The sequence below is a fragment of the Spermophilus citellus genome, assembly GCF_964194105.1.
Source record: "Spermophilus citellus genome assembly, chromosome: 11".
NCBI classification, from domain to species: Eukaryota; Metazoa; Chordata; class Mammalia; order Rodentia; family Sciuridae; genus Spermophilus; species Spermophilus citellus.
Genome location: NC_138192.1, coordinates 64,706,472 through 64,726,880, shown reverse-complemented (window position 1 = coordinate 64,726,880; position 20,409 = coordinate 64,706,472). Strand labels below are relative to the sequence as shown.

At 39.8% G+C, this 20,409-nt stretch overlaps 2 protein-coding genes across 13 annotated transcripts in view; one reads left to right on the top strand and one right to left on the bottom strand.

The window, feature by feature from the left end:
• The window catches only part of RBMS1 (RNA binding motif single stranded interacting protein 1), a 214,373-nt gene that overhangs the window by 85,980 nt on the left and 107,984 nt on the right, over positions 1–20,409 (top strand). For 2 of the 11 annotated variants that reach the window (XM_081261915.1, XM_081261911.1), the window contains exon 1: positions 3,352–3,487. The exons of 7 other annotated variants lie outside the window; for them this stretch is intronic. In XM_081261915.1, coding sequence (XP_081118041.1) covers positions 3,419–3,487 — 69 coding nt within the window. In that variant the 5' untranslated portion in view covers positions 3,352–3,418. Of the gene's footprint in view, positions 1–2,989; positions 3,488–20,409 lie in introns of those variants that run through there. 2 more of the 11 variants (XM_081261909.1, XM_081261913.1) reach the window with 2 other exon arrangements.
• The window catches only part of LOC308631046 (uncharacterized protein), a 159,354-nt gene continuing 152,091 nt past the window's right edge, over positions 13,147–20,409 (bottom strand). For both annotated transcript variants that reach the window (XM_081261917.1, XM_081261918.1), the window contains one exon: positions 13,147–13,428. In XM_081261917.1, coding sequence (XP_081118043.1) covers positions 13,290–13,428 — 139 coding nt within the window. In that variant the 3' untranslated portion in view covers positions 13,147–13,289. The remainder of the gene's footprint in view (positions 13,429–20,409) is intronic.

Genomic DNA, 20,409 nt, shown 5'->3' with positions numbered 1-20,409 from the left:
TTAGTAAGTGAAAGCTGAAATGTGGAGTCAGATCTCTTTGGCTCTGTATTAACTTTGTTCCTTGGATTCCTTTAAGCTCTCTGAGGTGGGTGGGGTTTGAGTATACACATGTGTTTTAAGGGCTGTTGCAAGTCTGAAGAGCTGAAGCAGCCCTGGGGACTGCAGCTCCCTCCATCCTCTTGCAGCCAAGTGCCCTACTCCCTGCTTGCTGCCAGTCAGCTTCCTGTTTACTCATAGTTTCTGCTTCCTCATAACCTTGGCTTGCGTATGGTTTTGGCTTGTTGTGGCCTCGGCTCTACCCTGGCACTCTTGCAGTTTCTGCCCCTTTACTAACTGGTTCAGCTCTTGCACTTTACTGAATCAAATTCCCAAGGGTGTGAACTGGATTGGCCCTGCTCATTTTTTCAATCCCAGTCGGGTCATAGGTCACTGGCCAGTCTGTGGATTGGCTGCCATGGGGTCAGATTCCCACAGCTCTACCTACCAGCTAAAGTGGGGGGAGGATGTTGTATGACAGTCCCACCAGCAAAGCCTCAGTCTCTTTTCAAAGAGGATGTACATCCCCAGGACAGGTCCCAAAGCCCTTATTCATACCAGGATAATTCACAATCTCTGCATGGTTTCCTTACTTTCTCTGTCTTAAAATATATGAATTTCAAAGGTCAGTGAACCTTTCCAAATGAACCAAGCCAGGATCCATCCCTGTAATTACTCTGACAACTGAGCACCTTTAAATATCTGTAATTGATGATACACATTATACACATGGTTTTGTATTGTGATTTCCCTTGAATTGGATTCTTTGGAGTTGAGGGATTTTATTACCTTATATATTTTTGAGTGTGGACTATCAGTCTTTTCCCTCTCTTTATAATACTTTACTTAGTTGATAGTATAGACCTATTTAAGTTTGGAACTTCTGAACCTTGGTAAACAAAGTTTCTAAACTATATATGCCTTATGTCCTTTCTCTTTATTGCCTCTCAACATACTACATGTTGTTAATTTTTAGATATCCTTTTTAGTCTTAAAGACAGAGTTCTTTCAATGTTCTTTTAGTATTAGTATATTTTACTATTTTTTTTAGTATTCTAATTTTATTATCACTTGAAAATTATGCCTGTAATACTACTACAGGTTATCCAATCAAGCATCAGCATTCTGGAACAGCATGCCATCCAAAGTATCACGACCCTAGAGTAAGTAGAACGGCTTTAAAAAAAAAAAATCTATGCTGTTCTTCTGTGGTTTAGATTGTGGTTTCCTAAGAGTCCATTCATGACAGCTGAGATTGTCCATGGACTTTTTCCCCTAGGTAACTGGTCTAAAAGGTGGGGCATTGAACAGTAAGTTTTCTGGAAAAAGCACCTAAAACTTGAACAATTCTAACTAAAACCTTCCATTCCATACCTGTGCTTGATAACTATGATGAGGGTCCTAGTGAAAGGAGACAACAAAATGACAGTGAAAACAATTTTAAATGTGTGGAGTTGCAGAAAATAGTCCTGGGATATGTAGTAACTCACATCTGAATATTATGTGCTGTTTAATATTTAATCACTTTAAGGGACACATATTTTTCTTCAGGTTTTTTTTTAGCAAGTTCTTATTTGTGCATTGTATACCCAAAATATGTTCCTTCGATGCTTCTTTTACATGAAAAGAATTAGGATTTTTATGTATATTTTGTGTATATGGTTGTTTTTCACAAATGAGATTTGCTAATTCTGGTGAGTTGTGTAGGCCAAAGTTGGGATTATTTGGAAGTGTGGAAGCAACCTACTAAGTCACCAGAAGGATATTTGGAATGGGTATGTTCCAATTTCTTGTTGCCAGAAAAACCTTCAAATGGGCACAGGTTTGCTAGAAACTTGATGTCCATTTAGGACACTTTGTTTTCCCTGTGATAAACAGAAGTTGAGTCCCTTCACTTCTTAGACAAGTTAGGATTTTTCATTATCATAGCAGATGGGCCTTTCCAGGAAGGTGTTAGAGTCTGCAAGCCAAGGAAAGAGCTGTGTAACATTTACCATGGTGATAATACTTTATAATACTCACCTTGGAGCAGGTCAGCTTGAAAGATGGCAAGCCTGTCCCAGTGGCCTAACCAGAGATGGCATGCTCTGTTTGACCAGTTGCTGCAGAGGCTTTCTGCACTGCATGGGTTTGGCGCTTGATGCATCTAAAGAAAGGTGGTCCAGAAAAGGAACAGCTGGAGGAGCAGCTTTAGATCACTTCAACGGGAAAACAAAGGAAATTACGTCTTCCCTTTGTCCCTTTCTTGGGAGTTTTGTGTCCCTTGAAAAGAACCCATTTGTGTAGCATCTAATGATCAAACCAAGGAAGTGTTGCAATATTCAAGTTTTTAGAAGAAGTCTTACCAAGGGATGACTTTAAATGATTTTCATTGTCTTTTTTTGATATTTTCCTCTTGAAGGAAAGCTTGTCAACTAAGGCATAGGAATAAAATACAAAACTTTAGCGTGTGTATTTGGGTGATGGATCAGGGAGTGGAGACCTGTTTCCACTGCAAAAATTTTAGCGTGTGAAATGGGGGAAGGAAGATTTGCAGGGATTTGATGCAAAAGCTGATTTGTTCTTCCAAGTAGGAGTAATTATCGCACCTTTTCGGGGGTGGGAATAGTAGGAAAGATGGAAGAAAAGGGGAAAAATCTGGGGGCCAGTTCACTTCCTACTCAGGTGCCAGAGTGATCCCTGAAGCGATGCCCTTAAAAGGGGCTTCGAGCTGAGGTGCAAAGCTGCCGCGGGTGCTTAGGGAGAGAACCGAGGGGGAAACACGGAGGAAGGGGGGTTGCCTACTCCAAGGAATGTGCGGCATGCGGGCTGCCAGACCCAACCATTGCACCAGAGCGGGGGCGCCGGCGGCTCCCCGGGCCGCGCAGCCCAGGCCCCGGCCTGGAGACCCGGAGGGAGAACGCGGGGACCTGCGGGCCGGCGGGGCAGCGGGCGCCGCGCCCAGCAGGAGGGCGGGGAGGCGCGGGTGGGCCTGGGCGCGGCGCGAGGCGGTGCGCGGCCGCCTCCCCGCCCCCGGCCGGCGCGCTCTCGGGGCGGTGGTTGAGGCCGTGGTAGGTGGGGACGCGGCGGCGCTGCTCCTCCGCTGCCGCCGGGAGAGTCCGCAGCGCCGCCAGCTCCGCGCGCGAACTCCAGTCCATGGCACGCAGGGCGGCGGCCCCAGGAGCTGCTCGAGTCTCGCCGTCCGCCGGCTCCGCGGCGCACTTTTAGGCGAGTGCGGAGGTCCAGGGCGAAGTCAGCCCGGAGCTGCAGCCCCCACCGGCCGCCGCCGCGCGGCGAGAGGGAGTTCCCAGAGCGGCCGCGGCCCCGGGCCCGGCCGGCCCCCTCCCTGCGCCCTCCCCCTCACGGCGAGGCTGCCCCGCGCCGGCCGCCCGCTCCCGCCGCGATGATCTTCCCCAGCAGCAGCGGCAACCCCGGGGGCAACAGCAACTGCAGGACGCCCTATCGCAAGCAGGTGAGGCGGCGGCGGGGATACCGCGCGGAGGCCGGCGAGCCCCGCTTTACAAAGGGCGGCAGCGCTTGGACGGGCGCTGCTCCTCCTCGGAGGGACCCGGCTGGGCGGTGACCTTGTTTCCGAAAGAGGCGGCCAACAGGGACGGCTCGGGCTGGTGACCTTAGTAGGGGAGATGCCCTCGCCCCCGCCGACCAGGGCCGGGTGGGACGTAGGGGAAGGGGAAAAGGAAAGGGCGGAGAGGTGGCGAGAGCAGAAGCGCGCCGGGCCGGGGGCTTCGCCCAGCCCTGCAACAAGTTTGGGGTTTTCCATGAAACCTTTGTGTGCAGAGGAGCACTAGAATAAGTCGTAACGTTGGTCTGCAATCTTCACTTGGAACCTCAAAGAACCTGTCTGATTCGTAGGAAACCCGGAAGACGTGTGGGGTGTGTGTGTGTGTGTGTGTGTGTATGTGTGTGTGTGTGTATGTTCGCGCGCGCCCCCCTTCTTATTTAAAAAAAGAGAGAGAAAAAGAAACAGGAACTTCTACTGTCACTTTCTCAAGGTTTTCAGTTTTCAGAAGCACAGGGAAATCCTGTGACAACCTAGTTGCAGAGATACTGGGATAAGCCTGAGTCATACACATGCCTTTTCCTATTTTAATACCGTTTCATACATTTTTTAACAGATTGAACTCTAAAGGCACTTCAGTGGTTAGATCAAAATCCCCTGCCGGGAAAAGGAGTGGAGCTGGGAGTTTATAGTTGCAGCCTTTTGTTTTGTTTTTCACCTTTTTTTTTTTTTTAAAAAAAAAGGTTACTGATTTCATGTTGTGATAAATCTCGCAGAGCCTTTCAACAGCAGCAATAATAAAACCTAGCTTTAAATTATGTAAAAAAATGTGCAGATATGTTTAGAAAAGGTTAAACTGATTTAGAGGTCAGTGGCAAAATGCTTGTTGAGAAAACAAAAACAGGATTGCATGTATTTTTTCTTCAAAATAAATCTCGTGTCTACATCCCTCTCCACTGAGACAAATCAATTAAGTTATCATCCCAATAGTGATACCAGCGAACTGTGTCCTTTGGTGCAGACTGTGGTTCTATTAAGATGATGACTGATGACAGTGATGCTTTGCACCTTCCTATAGACATTCACAGGATGATGTTTGGTTCTTGTTCTCAAAGTAATTTTCAAAAAGTATGTGCTAGCATAAGCATATCTGCAAGCATTTGGGGAATGTCAAAAAGTCATGTTTTCTAGTCTTTGGGTTTTTTACATGTTAACTTTCCCTTAAAAAGACAGTAAACTCACAGTGTAGTCTGTGTGCCCTACTTTTGCAAGTCAAAAGAACCAGGGTTAAGAAGTTCCTTTTCATTAAAAAATAAAATCTGCATTGGTGACTTGGCCAAAGTATATGCCACAATTGTCAGGATTTGTAAACAGGCATCTCTAAAGTCACTTCATTTAAAATAAGTACCCTCAGATGCAGCAACTAAGATCAACTTGGTAAGTGAAGCCAATTTACAATAAATATTCTCCTAACCCCTCCTCTCTCACCCACCTCACTCTACCTGAAAAGATGGCTAATTATGTTAGGGCCTTGTGTATTCATTTATTTGTTGTCAAAACCCAGCGGGGTGTTAGCTCTGAAATGGGAAAAGGCTCTGAGGGCGAGGCCTTTTGCTGTGAGGGGCTGGAGGTTTTGTGTGTGGAGGGGGGACAGCCTGCTGGCTGGAGCACGCTGATAAGATGCTCTCTTTTCACAAGGCTGTCCTTAGATTCAAAGACTAAAAGGGCTGACTGAATCAGAAAAACAAACAGACCTTCTTTTTTCTATAGGCAAAGAAAGAAATGAATGTGTAGGCATTATACAGACACAAGACCCAGGGTACCAGTGGTATTTGAGTCAAAGGTTTCTTTTGTTAGTATTTAGCCATTCACTGGAAAAGCACACTTCCAGCTCAGGGACCTGGTTACCATGAGTGACTTCATGATCTCATCCTGGCTTAGCCTAAATGGGAAGTCTAATTAATGCTTTTTGTAAGATTTTGTGATGTTAAGCTTGCACCTTGCAGTTCACTTAGTCTCTTTATTTTGATGAAAGAATTGGCAATTTTTAGGTATATAAAGTGGTTTGATTTTAATATAGAAATGCATAATCAGTCATTAGAGCTGATTTCTAATAATTTGCTTGAAGTAAAAAATTGAACTGAATGTAAGGAATACATAAAAATCACCTTTAGGGAAAAATGGGTCCAAATCCCTTTTATAGTAGAGGCTATCAACCATTGAGAACCTTACTACCTGCTTGTTGCCGTTCTAAATGCTTTCTGTGTAGTAACTGATTTCGTCATCTGGAAAGTCCTATGAGGCAGGTAATATTAGTATTCCCATTTTGCAGTTAACACTGAAGCATGGAATACATAACTTGCCCAGAGCATATACAACCCAAAGTGCAGAGCCAGAATTTGAAACCTGGTCATCAGGCCCTTAAATCCACCACCCTACAACTGCCTGCTCATGTATACATCTCAGTAAAAACTCATGCCAAATTTCTCTGTATTGTTACCTATAACCCTCTAGTCTCAGGAGTCCAGGTTAGGGATTTCTCCCACTCTTTGTAGGGTGAGAGGCTTCAGGTTTTGAGATGGGAGGTGAAGGATACAGAGAATATATGATCTGGATATATGGTCTGATGTTTAGAAGAAGCATTGAGGTCAAAATATTACTTTGGTTCATGGTTGTACAGTTCTTAAACCTTTTTACATTTGACATATATAGGAGTCATCCAGTTTCAGTCATAGCAGAGGTGGGTGGTGCTCATCCCCCTCCTGCCCCCACATGGTGTAGTTAGGGCACCAGGAAGTACTCATCTCCAGAGTCATCTGGGATGAACAGGATTTTCCTGCATCACAGGCCTGTGAGCACTTTGGACATACACCTGCTCAGCTCAGGTCAAAGGAAGATGCTTTTGAGTGGAGTGATAACCCAGTGTCAGTATCTAGATGAAGTTTGTTGGTTCAGGTTTCAGTGGAGAAATGTGTTACTGTTACTGTTACTGTTGACTATGACATTGAGATATGTGATGTTCGTTAAGTAAAAACAGCCTAACTATATGAAAACAGCACCCAGCCCCCAACCAAAATAAAAACCAATTACCAGGACTTTTGTAGTTGTGAAAATATTTTAGTGTTTTGAAAGGGGAGAAAATTTTTATACTTAAAAGCATTTAAATATAGAAAATGGATATTTTCATTTTTCTTTTATATTAGTTGTCTTCATTTCTGTCATTAACTATTTCTCTCTTTGTTTCATTACTTCTATCTTGGAACTGCTTTCTTCAGATACTTGACTAAGTGAGGTCATACAGTTTGACTTTTGCAAATTGCGGCATGCAGCAAAGTTTTTTTTTGTTTTGTTTTGTTTTTTTGCTAAATAGTATGAGTCCTAGTGGTTTACAGTGAGACTTTGGAGGTAGCACAGTGAATGTAAAAATTCTTGTGTGTGTGTGTGTGTGTGCGCATGTGTATGTATATCTTTACAAATGGTCTTGCTTTCTAATAGTTATACTTAGTAAATGTTTCTAACTTCTGATGAGTGAAGTACTTATCTTCCTAGTTTAAGTACATTTACATAGTTTGCTGCTTTCTTGAGGATTAACTGGGTGTAGCTGCATGTGAGGAATTCAACAGTGATTCAGTGTCTGGCCTTGCTTAGAGGATGACATACAAAGCTGTTAATTAATCCTCTTCAAGCAGTTTCTGTTCGAAGCAGTTTGTGTTTAGTAGATTGGGTTTTGTTAAAGTCTGAAGATTAAAGTTGAGCATAGAAAATATTTGAATGAACAATCCCAATTTGTTGTTTTTTACACAAAGGTAAACATATTCAAGCCACAGAGACTGGAGGTTTAGGGGGAGTAGCCAGAGATTAAATTGGTATATGTAAGTAGGTCTTCTTTTCTTATTCATCACGCTCTTTCTGTGTTTGAGATTCAAGGTGACTAGCTTTTAAGTATCTATCCATGCCCTTTTGGAAAGTATAGACTTCTTCCTCTGTGACTGCATACTTTTTCTGCTGGGCACGCCTTTTGGCATCTCACTGCATTTTCCATAGTTCACTTCAAACACATTTCTAGTTTTTGTTTTTTTCTTCTTTTTTAGAGACTATTGTCAAGTGGGCTCACCAAATATTGGGAATTTTTTTATTCTTGAGCACTTTCTTGGTTGGTTGGGGGGTGAGGATCTGAATTCTCCCAGATTCTGAGAATAAATTTCTAAAGCGCTCAGCCAATAAACTATTTTTTTTTTTTTAGTATATAAGTATGAAATCCCCTCTCCACCTCAGTTATGCTTAAATCTCATGATTTCCATGTAGAGAAGGGTCTGGAAATCAAATGTGCAGTGAAATTAAGTGGCCTCATTGGTGAAAGTCAGGTCTCTGGGGGTCAAGGACTGTGGCTCCTACTCAGAAGAAGAGAAATAAGCTGTCAGGAACAGCCATAGCCAATACACTTCCCTTTACTTGGCCTCCCAAAACATTCGGCCCACGGGTTGGCCCAGACTTCAGCTTTGGGAATGATAAGACTGCAATTTATTAGTGGTATTGTTTGTTTCATAGGGTTGTCAGAAAACACACTGGACACTGAGTAAAATTTGAATCTCGGGTACACACACACACACTTTTTCTTTCTTTTTTTTTTTTTAGTGTAAGTATACCAAATATTTTGTCATGCTGAGTTTTTTTTTTTTTTCTGAATCCAGTAACACTTTCTCAGAGAACCTAATTCACTTTTTAGAACTAATCATAAAATAGCCTATCAAATCTGCCATTCTAACTTTTTCCACTTAAAATTTTGCTTCTTAGCATATTCCTTAAGCCCTGATGATAATGCAGATTTCACTGTTTATCTTCTTAAGGCATTTTGGTCAATCTAACTGGAAGACCCTGGCTTAAGTAATGGCTCTACCCTTTGCCTGCTTTTCCACTTAGCTTCCCTAAGCTCCAGTTTCTGCTAAGTAAATATAATAGTGCACACTTCACAGGGTTGTTGTTGTTAATCCTTCTAAGGTGTTATTATTATTAATGTCCCCATAAAGCAAACAACAGCAGGTGGTCCTAGGAGAGACTCTGTGTGGTCCTGGGAGACCTTGAAGCAGTCTCCTAAGAATGGGCCATGTTTACAACCTCGAAGAAGAAACTGTGTTTAGAATGTGGGCTGCCTCCAAGGGGGTAAGTACCTGGAGGTTGGAAGTGAAGTTCTCAAGTGCATTTTAAGAAAATAACCAAAAGAACGTGGAAAAGTGGGTCCCCTACTTTTGAACAGTTATTCATGGAGTATGCTCTTGTTGCACATTTTGCCTTCTCTTTGGAGAAGGAAAGCTCTTCAACTCCTTTTTCCTTTTTTTTAATGAAAATATATAAATGCCAAAGGTAAAAAGAGCATTAATCACTCCTAGCTTGAAAAATGTTACCTTTTAAATTTCCTTGAAAATGGACAGATTTAACTATTGGTACTATGCATTATTTGTTTCCAGAATTCCTTTCTTTGTCCTATCTGTTTAATTTTTAAAGATGTCATCTTTGCATTACTCAGAAATAAACTCTTTCTTTCTTTCTTTTTAATTCTTGGACATCTGTAGGTGTTTGCTAGGTGTTTGTTTTTAAACTTGCATTTGTACAGAATGCTTTGTTTAACACATTCTAAAAGCCTTGTAAACTTTAAAATAGGATGGATGTACTGTAGAGAGGTAAGAAAGCTTTTCCTGGAATCTAGAATTAGAATAAGGTAAAAACAATTAAATGGGGAAACTGAATTCTGGATCAAATTATGAAGCAGTAATATGCAGAGTAGTATCCTAGTAAGTAAAAATCTGTGTCACCCCCACTTTATTAATTTAAACATAGTATATTTCAGAACAGTAAAGTATAAATTGAGTAAGATTATTTGGGGTTTGTTAATTATGTATACAAAATAGGTTCAAAAATGTAACTTTAAAAAAGTGTACATTAGCCAAATTATATTGTTATTATACAATATATATAAATTATATTATGTGCATATGCTAATATATAGCAAGAAATCCCACCATTACGTACAACTATAATGCACCAATAAAAAATGTGGAGAAAAAAGTTGTAAAGAAATAGGCCAAAATATTAACAACTGGTTTCTTCTGTTGTAGAATCACAAGTGATTCTACAACAGAATCTTCATTCCTTACATCTTTTTCAATTTTCTAGTACCTCTTGCCTACAGTACAGTGAGCCTATAGAACTTTGGTTTTCAAGAAGACAAAGTGGGAAACAAGTCTAGAAATTTTTATTGTCTTTAATGCCTAAAAATTGTGGTGAAACCATAAGAAATTCTTTCTTGTTGAGAATCTCAAAGAGTAGCGTGAAGTTGGGTGCTGTGTACATGCCTGTGGTCACCTCTACTCGGGAGGTTGAGGTTGGTCCATGCAAAAAAAAAAGGGGGGGCAGGGGACACTACTTACTGCTTGTTTCAAGCCTGGGTTTTGAAGTATGATCCTTTCTTATTTTTTATGATTTTCTATTATTTATGCATCCTGCAAACTTCTATGCCATCTTTTTGGAAATTATTCTGATAGGTACTCTTTATATTTACTAACTTATATCTTTTCCTACACTTACACCTATTTTAAACAGGCCTTTTAAACTCTTAAATCAGTGCCCTGAAAATGTTTTTTATTTTTTATCTGTATGGGTTAGTGAGGGGCAATACACTTATAAATATGATATTTTATATTCTAGATTACTTTTCAGGAGATTCACTATTTTAAATACTCTAAACATTGAGGAATTTTCACAATCATCTGTTTTTATTGGACTCACAGCTACATTTAAATATAGTAGTTTCAGAGACAGATACCCTCCCCACACACATATACACATTTAATTTCTGTATTAAATGTGACAGACCAAGACTGTTCTACTTATGTCAGACTCCTTTGGCTGTATTTTGTTATGATTACTCATGAGTTTCTTCATTGCAAAACTTCCGTTTTAGTTTCTAGGTTTTTGAAAAGCAGTGTAGTGGGAGGTGTGGCTTCTTAGAGGTGCCTTTAATTTGTATGGAACAGTGAGTAAGAAGTACATGATAATAGATAATGTCTGCACTGTAGAAGCAATTGTTAAGTGTGCAACCCAGGGGGAGTTTCAGGCTTGAGGGGACAGGAGGAGAGGGAGATGGAGAAGGGAGTTGAGGAGTCAGTGAGAGAAGAAAAGAACAGAGTTTCCTTGTTAGATTCTTTTTCTTTTTCTTTCTTTCTCGCCACCCCCATACTGGGGATTGAACCCAGGGATGCTCTATTGCTGACTTACATCTAGAGTCTCCCCTGACACCTCACCCCAGACAGCTAAGTTGTCCAGGCTGGCCTTGAATTTACGATCCTCCTGCTTCAGCCTCCAGAGTAGCTGGGATTGCAGGCAAGAATCAATGACCCAGGCTCAGGTTTTTATTTGCTAGTTGATAGAGCAGTTCACAAAATCTACAAGTCACATTGTTTTGGATCTGTGAAGGGAGCAGATACATAATCTCACTCTTTTACATTAACTCAGACTCTTAGATCACAGGTTTTTCTTCCTGACAGTGCCATAACGTAGCATTTCTTTCTGTGCCTTGTCTCTCTGCTTTTTTTGAGAACTGCTTACGAAATGGCTTTTTGGAAGATCACTTTTGACCAACTCAACCCTACCTGTACAAATATTTAAAAGGCTTCTTTTTTTGTACTTTGTATTCTCAGTTTTATGGGTAAAATGTATCAAACACTCCAAGAGAATAGATTCCTTCCTTTGATTCACTTAAAGTTTAATAGAAACATTGTATTAATAGTTATCAAATTATTGTGTATAGTAACTTAAGTGGTCTTTGAAACTGATGTGAATTCTTAGAAAGTAAACTGGCAGGCAGGGAGGTACTGTTGCTTGTCAGGGGAGAAGCTGGCCCAGCAAGTGGTGAACTAGCTGTTGAAACATCTGAGAGGCTCCAAAGAAGGCAGTTAATTGCAGATGCACCAATTTTTATGGATATTTGAGTACATGAAACCCCTAAAATTGAATGTAAACTGTTTCATACATTGACTGTTTCTTGGGTAGAGATTCATAGCTTTTAACAGTTGATCCAATGGGTCTGTGTCCTCCAAAAGATTTTGTGCCTGACTGCATTTGGAAAAGAACTCCAAGATGATGCCAACATTTCTTACTCAGGAGATGGGAAGTTGTTGCATCATGGAAGGTGAAATTTCAGTGGAATGAACATTACAGCAAAAGATTTGAAGATAGAAAACATGGACTTTCTCAGGGGAATTGTGAGTAATTCAGTAATACCCTGCTGGATGCAGGGTAGATATTGGAGGATGGAGGACAATAGGATTAAACTTGCTAAAATGGATGAGAGGAGAGCCCGAGTTTAGAAACCGTCACAGTTGAAATAAAGATGTAGAATTCAGTAGTGGCAGAGTGATTGTATTAAAGGGAACAGAGTCAAGTATGTACAGAAAGAATGGACAGGATTGGGCTGGTGACTTACTGTTTGGGGATGTAAGGGTTTTAAGAAAAGAAGTTCCTAAGTTTCCAGTGTTAAATGATTGGGAAAACGAAAAATTACTGTAACTTTGCTTGCTCTGGGCTCAGTGATATTCAAGAACCTAGCCTCCTGTTGCAGAGATTTTTCTACATTTTTTAGAAGTTAAAATAAATAGGGGAAGGATTTCTAAATTCTACTAGTAGTCAACATTCAGGCACCAGGAATGCAAAGTGCCCTGCAGTGTCCAGGTCAATTTCTTGTAAGGAAGAATTGTCCAGCCTAAGTGCTAATCATGTTCCTGGTGAGAACCACTGTAGGAACTCATTTTGGATCTAGCAAATGTGTTGTAAACATGTGTGTGTGTGTGTGTGTGTGTGTGTGTGTGTGTGTTTCCTTGGGTTTGCCTTGAAGTCAGTGTGTAGGCTGCCTCACATAGGTACATGCATTTTTCACTTTTGCCCTAGATCCCGATATTCTTTGGAATTAAATATACACACAACAGATCTCTTTCTTGATAATAGGTGTTATCTGTAACTGCACAATTATCTATAACATCCATGGCATAGCAGGTGCTCTGGATAGGTCAAAACTTCTCCCACCTCCACAGGAATTGGGCAGAAGCAGTGAGAGTGGTGAAGGGGTGAGAGTATCTACCCTATTGCTATGAAATAGTTTTGGGGGAAAGGCAACAAGTTTGGTTTGACCTTTTAAATTTGACCACACAAATCACACATTACTCTTCCTCATTTACTGTCCCAGGCAGAAATTTTAGTAAGCAGTGAGACCTGTAGAACTGGAGTCCTGGAGAGAGAAGCATTGGGGATAGATTAAAGGACTCCAGAGAGAGGGGTGGTCAAGAGGAGAAATGTCTTGAGGAACACAGGTTCTATCCTGGAAAGGCATAGCATGCACCTTTGGCAAAGTGGGGCACAGAAATGACAGAATACTGGGAGAATCCTGAGTCACAGAAGCCAAGGCAGAGCCCTTTCAGGGATAGGTGGTCATCTTTGTTAACTATTGCCCAGGGGTCAAGAAAGACAAAGGTCCAGTGAAAGGCCATTGGAAATATTTATCAGAGGTCTTTGTATGCCTTTGAAATACAGGTTTCATTAGAGTACCATCATATGAGGGGGCAGCAAAGTGGGTTGAGAGAAACCACATTCCAGAGGACTTAAAGAGTAGATGAGTAACGGCATGCTGGAGAGTGCATATAATCTGCCTGGGTTTCCCAGTTATTGTGGAGGCTGAAGTAAGATAGCTGGCAACACAGGAACCACCTCAAAAATAAAAAGTGACAAAAAAGATAAGTGAAGAGGGCATGTCTTTGGAAAGTCTGATGCCAAAAATGAGAGTCCCTCTTGATTGGAGAGCCACAGTCTGAAGGCAGGACTTTTTAGCTTCTGAGTGGTTGAAGGTCCTAGGAAAAAAGGGAATAGTTAGAAACAGGTTCTAGCCTTAAGAAAGACTGATGGGGAATGAAATCTACCAAGTTATGCTACATCTATATACAAATATACCACAATGAATCCTGCTGACATAAATAATTACAATTTACTAATTTAATAATAATAATAATAAGATGATGATGATCAGTAAAGTAGAGCAAGCAGATGGTGGAGAGAGGAGAGAAGGGGAAAGGAAGGCACTGAGGAAATTGATCAAATTGTGTGCAGGCACAAAATATGGTACAATGAATCCCATTACTTGTAATGCTCCAATAAATTTTTTTAAAAAATTTAAAGGAGAGATTGAGGTAGGCTAATCTTCTTTTTTTAGTTGTAGATGGACACAATATATTTATTTGTTTATTTTTTAATGTGGCGCTGAGGATCGAACTCAGTGCCTTACACAGGTAAGGCAGATGCTTTACCACACTGAGCTACAGCCCAGCCCCAAGGTAGGCTAATCTTACAGGAAGGGAATCTTCTCAGCGTTTTCTTTCTGCGATAGGGAAGGAGAAGATGGGTTATGTCAGAGATGGTGAGAAGGAGGGGGAAAGCAGTCAAACTCCTCCTTTCAGAGCTTTCATTTAAGTAAAGAGGTTAGGCCATCTTTTCAAGATGAAAAAGATGGGGTTCCAGCTTAGGGAGTGTGACTAACGATTTTGAAATTGTTCTTAGGAAGTTGGTGAGCATTCAGAGATGAGTAAAAAGATGAGTGAACCGCAGTGAGGGTGCGGCAGGCTGAGTCAGCAGGATACTCTGACCATTCTTCAGCAGTCAGGGGAGCAGTGCTGTACCCCATATAAGCGGCTTATATGGGGCTTGGCATTGGTAAGGTGAGAGTGGTGGGAAAATAGAGAGTGTTATTATAAAAGTTAAGGAGACCTGCAAAAACAAGAAAGTTCATGACCTTTCAGGAATAGGGAGAGGCCAGAGGAGGTTCTGATAAGATACAAAGAAAAGTCCCTTGGACAAAGGTAGGGGGAAAAGGCCTGTCAGTTTGAGATCAAATCTTGAGGGTAGAGTAATTCCAAGACCTTTACCTCTTTGATCCCCAACACTGCAGAACAAATGATAACTTGTCGGATATTTTGAAGGATTAAATGAGCTAATACATATATGCCTGTCTGGCACCACCTAAGAATGCAGGTAGTTATACTTATTAAAATGTGACTTGCATAGATTATGTCTCCATATAATTACTGTTGTAATATTTGTGTAAATCAAGTCATATTTCAAACAGACTTCCACCACCGTGAACCATAGATCAAAAAGAAATTTTTTTTAAACCTGAACTATAAGCTGAAGTTTTAAAAACACTATCAAACCATTGCAAATCACCATAAATTGCTATGGAAGATAAAAGGTGGATGTAGATATGGATCTCAACATCACTTATTATTTCTATGACCGTGAGCACATTTCTTAAGACTTTCTAGTCCTAATTTTCTCAGTGGCAAAATTAGGGCTCTTAGTTACTTGATTTTTTTTTTTTTTTTTGAGGTGGCTAGATGAAGTCATATGTATGACAGAACATGACACAACCCTCCTGGCTAGATACTCTGACTTCTCCCCTTTTCCCTGAGGTGTCTCAACAAAAGTCAGTTGACACTACAGAGGATCGTGGAGGACAGGTCAAGGAAATCCTACAATTACAATAATGAGAAAAGGCTGTAGTCTTTCTTTTCACAGCAGAAAATATTTTGTGATAAGAAAAATCAAAAAGAAAAATTCAGCCTTCCTTGAGAGAGTAGAAATGATTCTTATCCAATCTTGACTTCCCAGACTTAAGGGTTAACCCAGTTGATGTGAAATAACATGCCTTACCTTGACTTGTAAACACTGTGGGGATGTTCCTAACATTTCCAAAATGGATGCTCTAAACTGTGTTATGAGTGCTGCTTCTTTTAGCATCTGATTTTAAATTCATGAAGTTTGTTGTTTAAAGCTGTTTTTCTTTCCCCAAATTATGTTTACTAAAGATACTTGGGTTCTATTAAATGTTGAAAGTGTTCCAGGAATTAAAATATTCAGCTTTCAAAGAAACTTGGGAAACACTACATACTATATAGTATTGCCTAGGAGAGTAATGGTATAAATTAACAGAAAAGTCTTTGAAGTCCTGCAGTAAAGACATTTGTCCAACTTTGTGTATTTCATTGTTTTCCTTGAATTATTTGATCATGGAACCACTTAATCCTAAAATATTTTCTAACTGTATTCTTGAAACAGTTTGGGAAACATTTACTTAAAGGAACCTTTTACATTTTGGAGTTGGAAGCGGTATTTGGGGTTGTCTGATCCAGCCCCTTTAGTTTACCCCAAAGGGATTAAAATCCAAAGACATTGAGTGATTTGTGCAGTCTTCTAGCCTGTGGAGCCTAGGTTTGCTGACTCCACACTGCCCAACTTACCATCATCTTGCCTTTCCAGATATTCAACACTTCACATCATTGTTTTTCCAATGAACTCTAAAGAGTATATCTTCTGTATCTTTTAAAACAATGTCTTTGATAGGGCTTCAGAATTGTTTTCATGAGGGTTTTGTTTTTGTTTTTAATCATTCTCAAATCAATCAAGTAGGCCTTTGGCAGTGGTATGTTCCTTATTATCTTCTGACAAAATTAACTATTGTTGGTCAACTTTTGCTTTTAATTTCTCTTAAGATCAATTTTCCTGCCTGTTTCATTGCTTCTTAAAACATCTACCAAATCAAGATAACTGACTTGAGAAATCAATCTGTTTAAATTATCAGTGATCTGGAAAACCCACACATTCTAATTATTAATGAGTACTCTTTTGCCTTCTAAGTTAGTTTTCTTTCACATATAATTGGCTGTGGGTAGACACATCTGCATATTTTTTTAGCCCCTTCCTGCTTGACTTATTACAGAATGCATAATTTACTCTGTGGTTTCTAGGTGTAAGTTCCTGTGCAGAAGAGACCACAGTTAAGACTTTATAACCCGACTTGCTGAGGTCCATCTGGAGCATACTACTATGTGTTCTTGAAAAATCTGAATGACACTTTATTGCTTTTTCTTATAATTGAGATATTTTGGATACCAGTTGTTAACTTGTAGCACTTTTCTTTTTATTTATTTTAAGGTTCTTATTTGTCTTAGAAAAGTAGTGTCTGTAAGAGACCCTCACTACCTGTTTCTGTGTCTACAACATGAAATTTTGCCCTGTATGAATGCTATGACATGATACTAGTATTTGGGATGAAGTGTCTGAAGGAATGTCTGTTGTGTCATGTGTCATCAGACAAGAAGCATAGAAAAAAATAAATTAAAACATTAAAAAAAAAGAAAAAAAGAAGTATGGAATGTTATTACCAAAAAGATCAGCTCTTCTCAGTAATCATTTGGGAGGTTAGGATGTCTCAGCATCACAAAGCTTATACATAACAAAGCTAAGAATAGCACCTGTATGTCATGTTATTGCAGTTTGGTCCTTTTCAAACAAATCCAAGTCAGATTATTATTCACTCAATCAATATCTTGGAGTCCATTCTGGTCCAAGCACTGTGTTAGCTCCTGAAGAGAATAACAGTAATCCTGTTCTCAACCTTTCAATCTCATAGGGGCTATGGAACAGGGACATGAAGAACCATATAAAGCATAAATGAATGCCACAAGGTTCACATGTTTAAGAACTGAGTAGTAAGGAAACATCTAACCTCTAGAAGTCATTCTCCAGTTGACCTGAATTTAGGTGATTTTTTCCCCCCAGGTACATTTGATTTGATTCCAGGATAGAAATAAGATTCTCTGCTGATTGTGTGTGTGTGTGTGTGTGTGTGTGTGTGTGTGTGTGTGTACGCTCACTCACATGCATATGCATGCATGCATGTGTCAGCTGCCCCCTTAGGGTTACCCTAATATTTAATTGACTGTATTACACTGCTTATTAAGGTATGGAGGCAGTGTAGAGAAGAAAAGGAGCTATACCTTCCATGTTCTTAGCATTAGTTTATTGCTAAATTTGGTTCTGGTTTTAAAAAATGATGTAGAAAAACTAGATAACATTAAGAGGGGTTCAAGCAAAGAAGATATTTCAGATTCTAAGAGTCTTTTCCTCTTTCATTGTCCTTTAGTTAATCATATGAAGTAGGCTTGGAAAGAAGTACTTGTGGAGTTGGGATTATTGGCAATCAGGGGAAACAATCACTAAGGTTTACAGAGGAATTACTCATGCATTTCATGGACTATCTATACTTGGAGTCAGCAAATGCTTTTCTGTGAAGGGCCAGATAATAAATGTTTTAGGCTTGGCATATCATACAATCTATCATGGTTACTCAGCAACACCTTTGCAACTCAACTCTAAAGCAGCCATGGATGGAATGTGAGCATGGCCATGTTGCAATAAAACTTTATGGACAAAAGCTGGCTATGAGCAGAAGTTGGCTGATCTCTGATCCATGGTATCCTTCTTTCTTTGTTGGCTTTTTTACCAAAAGGTGCACAAAAGGAATTGAAAGAAAACAAAACCCAAACCATATAATAATGATACTTATTAGCCCAGTCAGTGTAAGATAAGCACAGAATCAAACCATGTGAAGGTGGGTCTAATGTATAGCTTTGGTCAAAAGGTTTTGGTTTGGAGTCTAATTTTGTCTAAATAGTTATTTTGTTTGGTTCTATTTGGGAAGCCATTCTTCATGTATCTACGTAATTAATTCTACTTTGGTTATTTTTATTTATTTATTTATCTATTTATTTATTTATTTATTGGTACTGGGGATTGAACCTAGAGGTGCTTAACCACTGAGCCACATCTCCAGTCCTTTTTATTATTTTTTGAGACAGAGTCTTGCTTAGGGATAAGACTTGTCCCTAATTCTGAAGTAATGAGAAAGAGAGCCATGAAAAACAAAAACAAAACAAACAAAACAACAACAATAAAAAATCACAATCTTTGAGCAAAAGTAATTTATCTTGGCAAAATTTGTGTTTTACTAGTTACCAAAACAACCTGGTCTAAGTCAACTACTGAATTACTTATGTATTAGTTGCTGGGTATGCATAAAGTTCCACAGAGTTTCTTTAACAACAGAAATGGAAACATTTTTTGCAATACTGGTGGCTAGAATTTTGAGATCCTGGTGCTGGTGGGGCCAGAGTCTCTCTGAAGATACAGGGACAAGGTCTGCTTTGGGCTTCTCTCCTGGCTGCTGGTAATTAGTTGACTTGTGGCAACATAACTGAAGCCTTCACATGACAGTCTCACGTTCTTTCTGTGTGTCTGTCTCTATCCAAATATCCTTACATAGGTATATTAGTCATATTGGATTAAGGCCTCATTTTAGTTTGATTACCTCAGTAAAGACTCTGTCTTAAAATAAGGCCATGTTCTAAGATACTAGAGGTTAGAACTTTAATCTGTCTTTTTGAGGGGATACAATTCAACACATAACAATCTAGTACCAGACATTCATTTAGTTTAGAGAAAATTCATCAATTTAGCATCTTGGTGAGTCTGAAAAAAAGCCAGAAAACTTAATGACTGCCTTGTGGCCACCTTAGCTTCCATAGTAGAAGTATAATGCTCATGATATAGTAATGCCCTGTTGTATAAGAGGTATAAACAAGTTTCTGTTTTGTAGTTGTCTTTAACTTACAAGATAGACCATATGCCTTTACAAAAATAGTTTAAACATATAAATAGATCTGGAAGAATCTACTTCCAACCATAGCCCACAAGGACCCTGAGAATATTCTCTGCCTTGCTCAAGTCCGTACCTACCCTTACAGCCAAGAGCTCTGCACTGGTCCCTGAATTCTCTTTCCTTCCACTTCTCCCAACTTTTTTAAGGCTATCACAAGTGGCTGCAGAACTTTGTCTTCCCACCTTCAAGGTCACATCCCTCTGGTCTTTAATTCAAGGTCTGTCTCTTCCAGGAAGATGATTTCTGAGATCTCCCTTTTCTTCTGTTCCTATGCCTTCCTATGTCAAAACCATGTTCTGATGCGATTCTCTTCATCCAACACATCTCACTTTGGGTGTGTGTGCACATGTAGTGGATAAGCAATCAAGCCCTTGGTATTGAGAAGGCAATGGGTTGTACTACTATGCATTAAAGCATCTGGCTACCTCTGGGAGTGGTCATGAGTTCCTGTTTTTATTGGGTAAGCCGCTCACAACAGGGAAAGTCTTGCCCATTTCTGTTTTGAAAGGTATTTTAGAGCTATAGTTCTATAAGAATGTGAAGTGGTATTAAAATTTAAGATTCTTGAGTCTTATGCAAGAATTTAAATATATGCATATGTTCCATTACAGGTGTCTCACGTTTGTTATTCTAAACTTTCACTTTAAAACAAAAGAACAACAGTAACAAACTTCATGTTTTTTTCAGAATTTAAAAAACACATCTCAGATGGCATTTTCTTTTTTAAAAGAAAACAGCTAAGTTAGTAATTTCCCTTTACAAAAGGGTTCCTCCTTATACATAATTGTTGCTTAATCACTGAGTTTCTCTCTAACCTTTTGTTTGGGTGTGTTTCTCATTACTGACTCGGTATTGGAGCCTCTAATTCCGTGAAGCATAGTGTTGGTATATTTTATGCATATTTTGTGGGCATAGTATTTGCTGATTTTATTCTTAGAGCTTCTTTTAAAATCCTTTTTCTTACTGAGTTTAATACATGGATCTGCTCAGGTTGAACTTTCCAAAAACACATCCAGTGTGTGAAATTAGGCATAGTTATCAGTCATTATTTCAGCAAGAATGTATCCACGTCTGGCAGTGCGATGTGTCACGGAATGCATTCATAAGTGCTCTGTACTTTCTGCCCATAATGAAGCCATTGGTTTTTCCAAAACAGCCACTTTCTGAAATTTTTGCCACAAAGTCACATTGAGACATGTGTGAAGTGAGCACATGTTCAATTGACTGTCTGAGTAGAAGCAAAAAGGTCTTGTGACTGTGCAGCAGGGGCACCGCAGAAGGC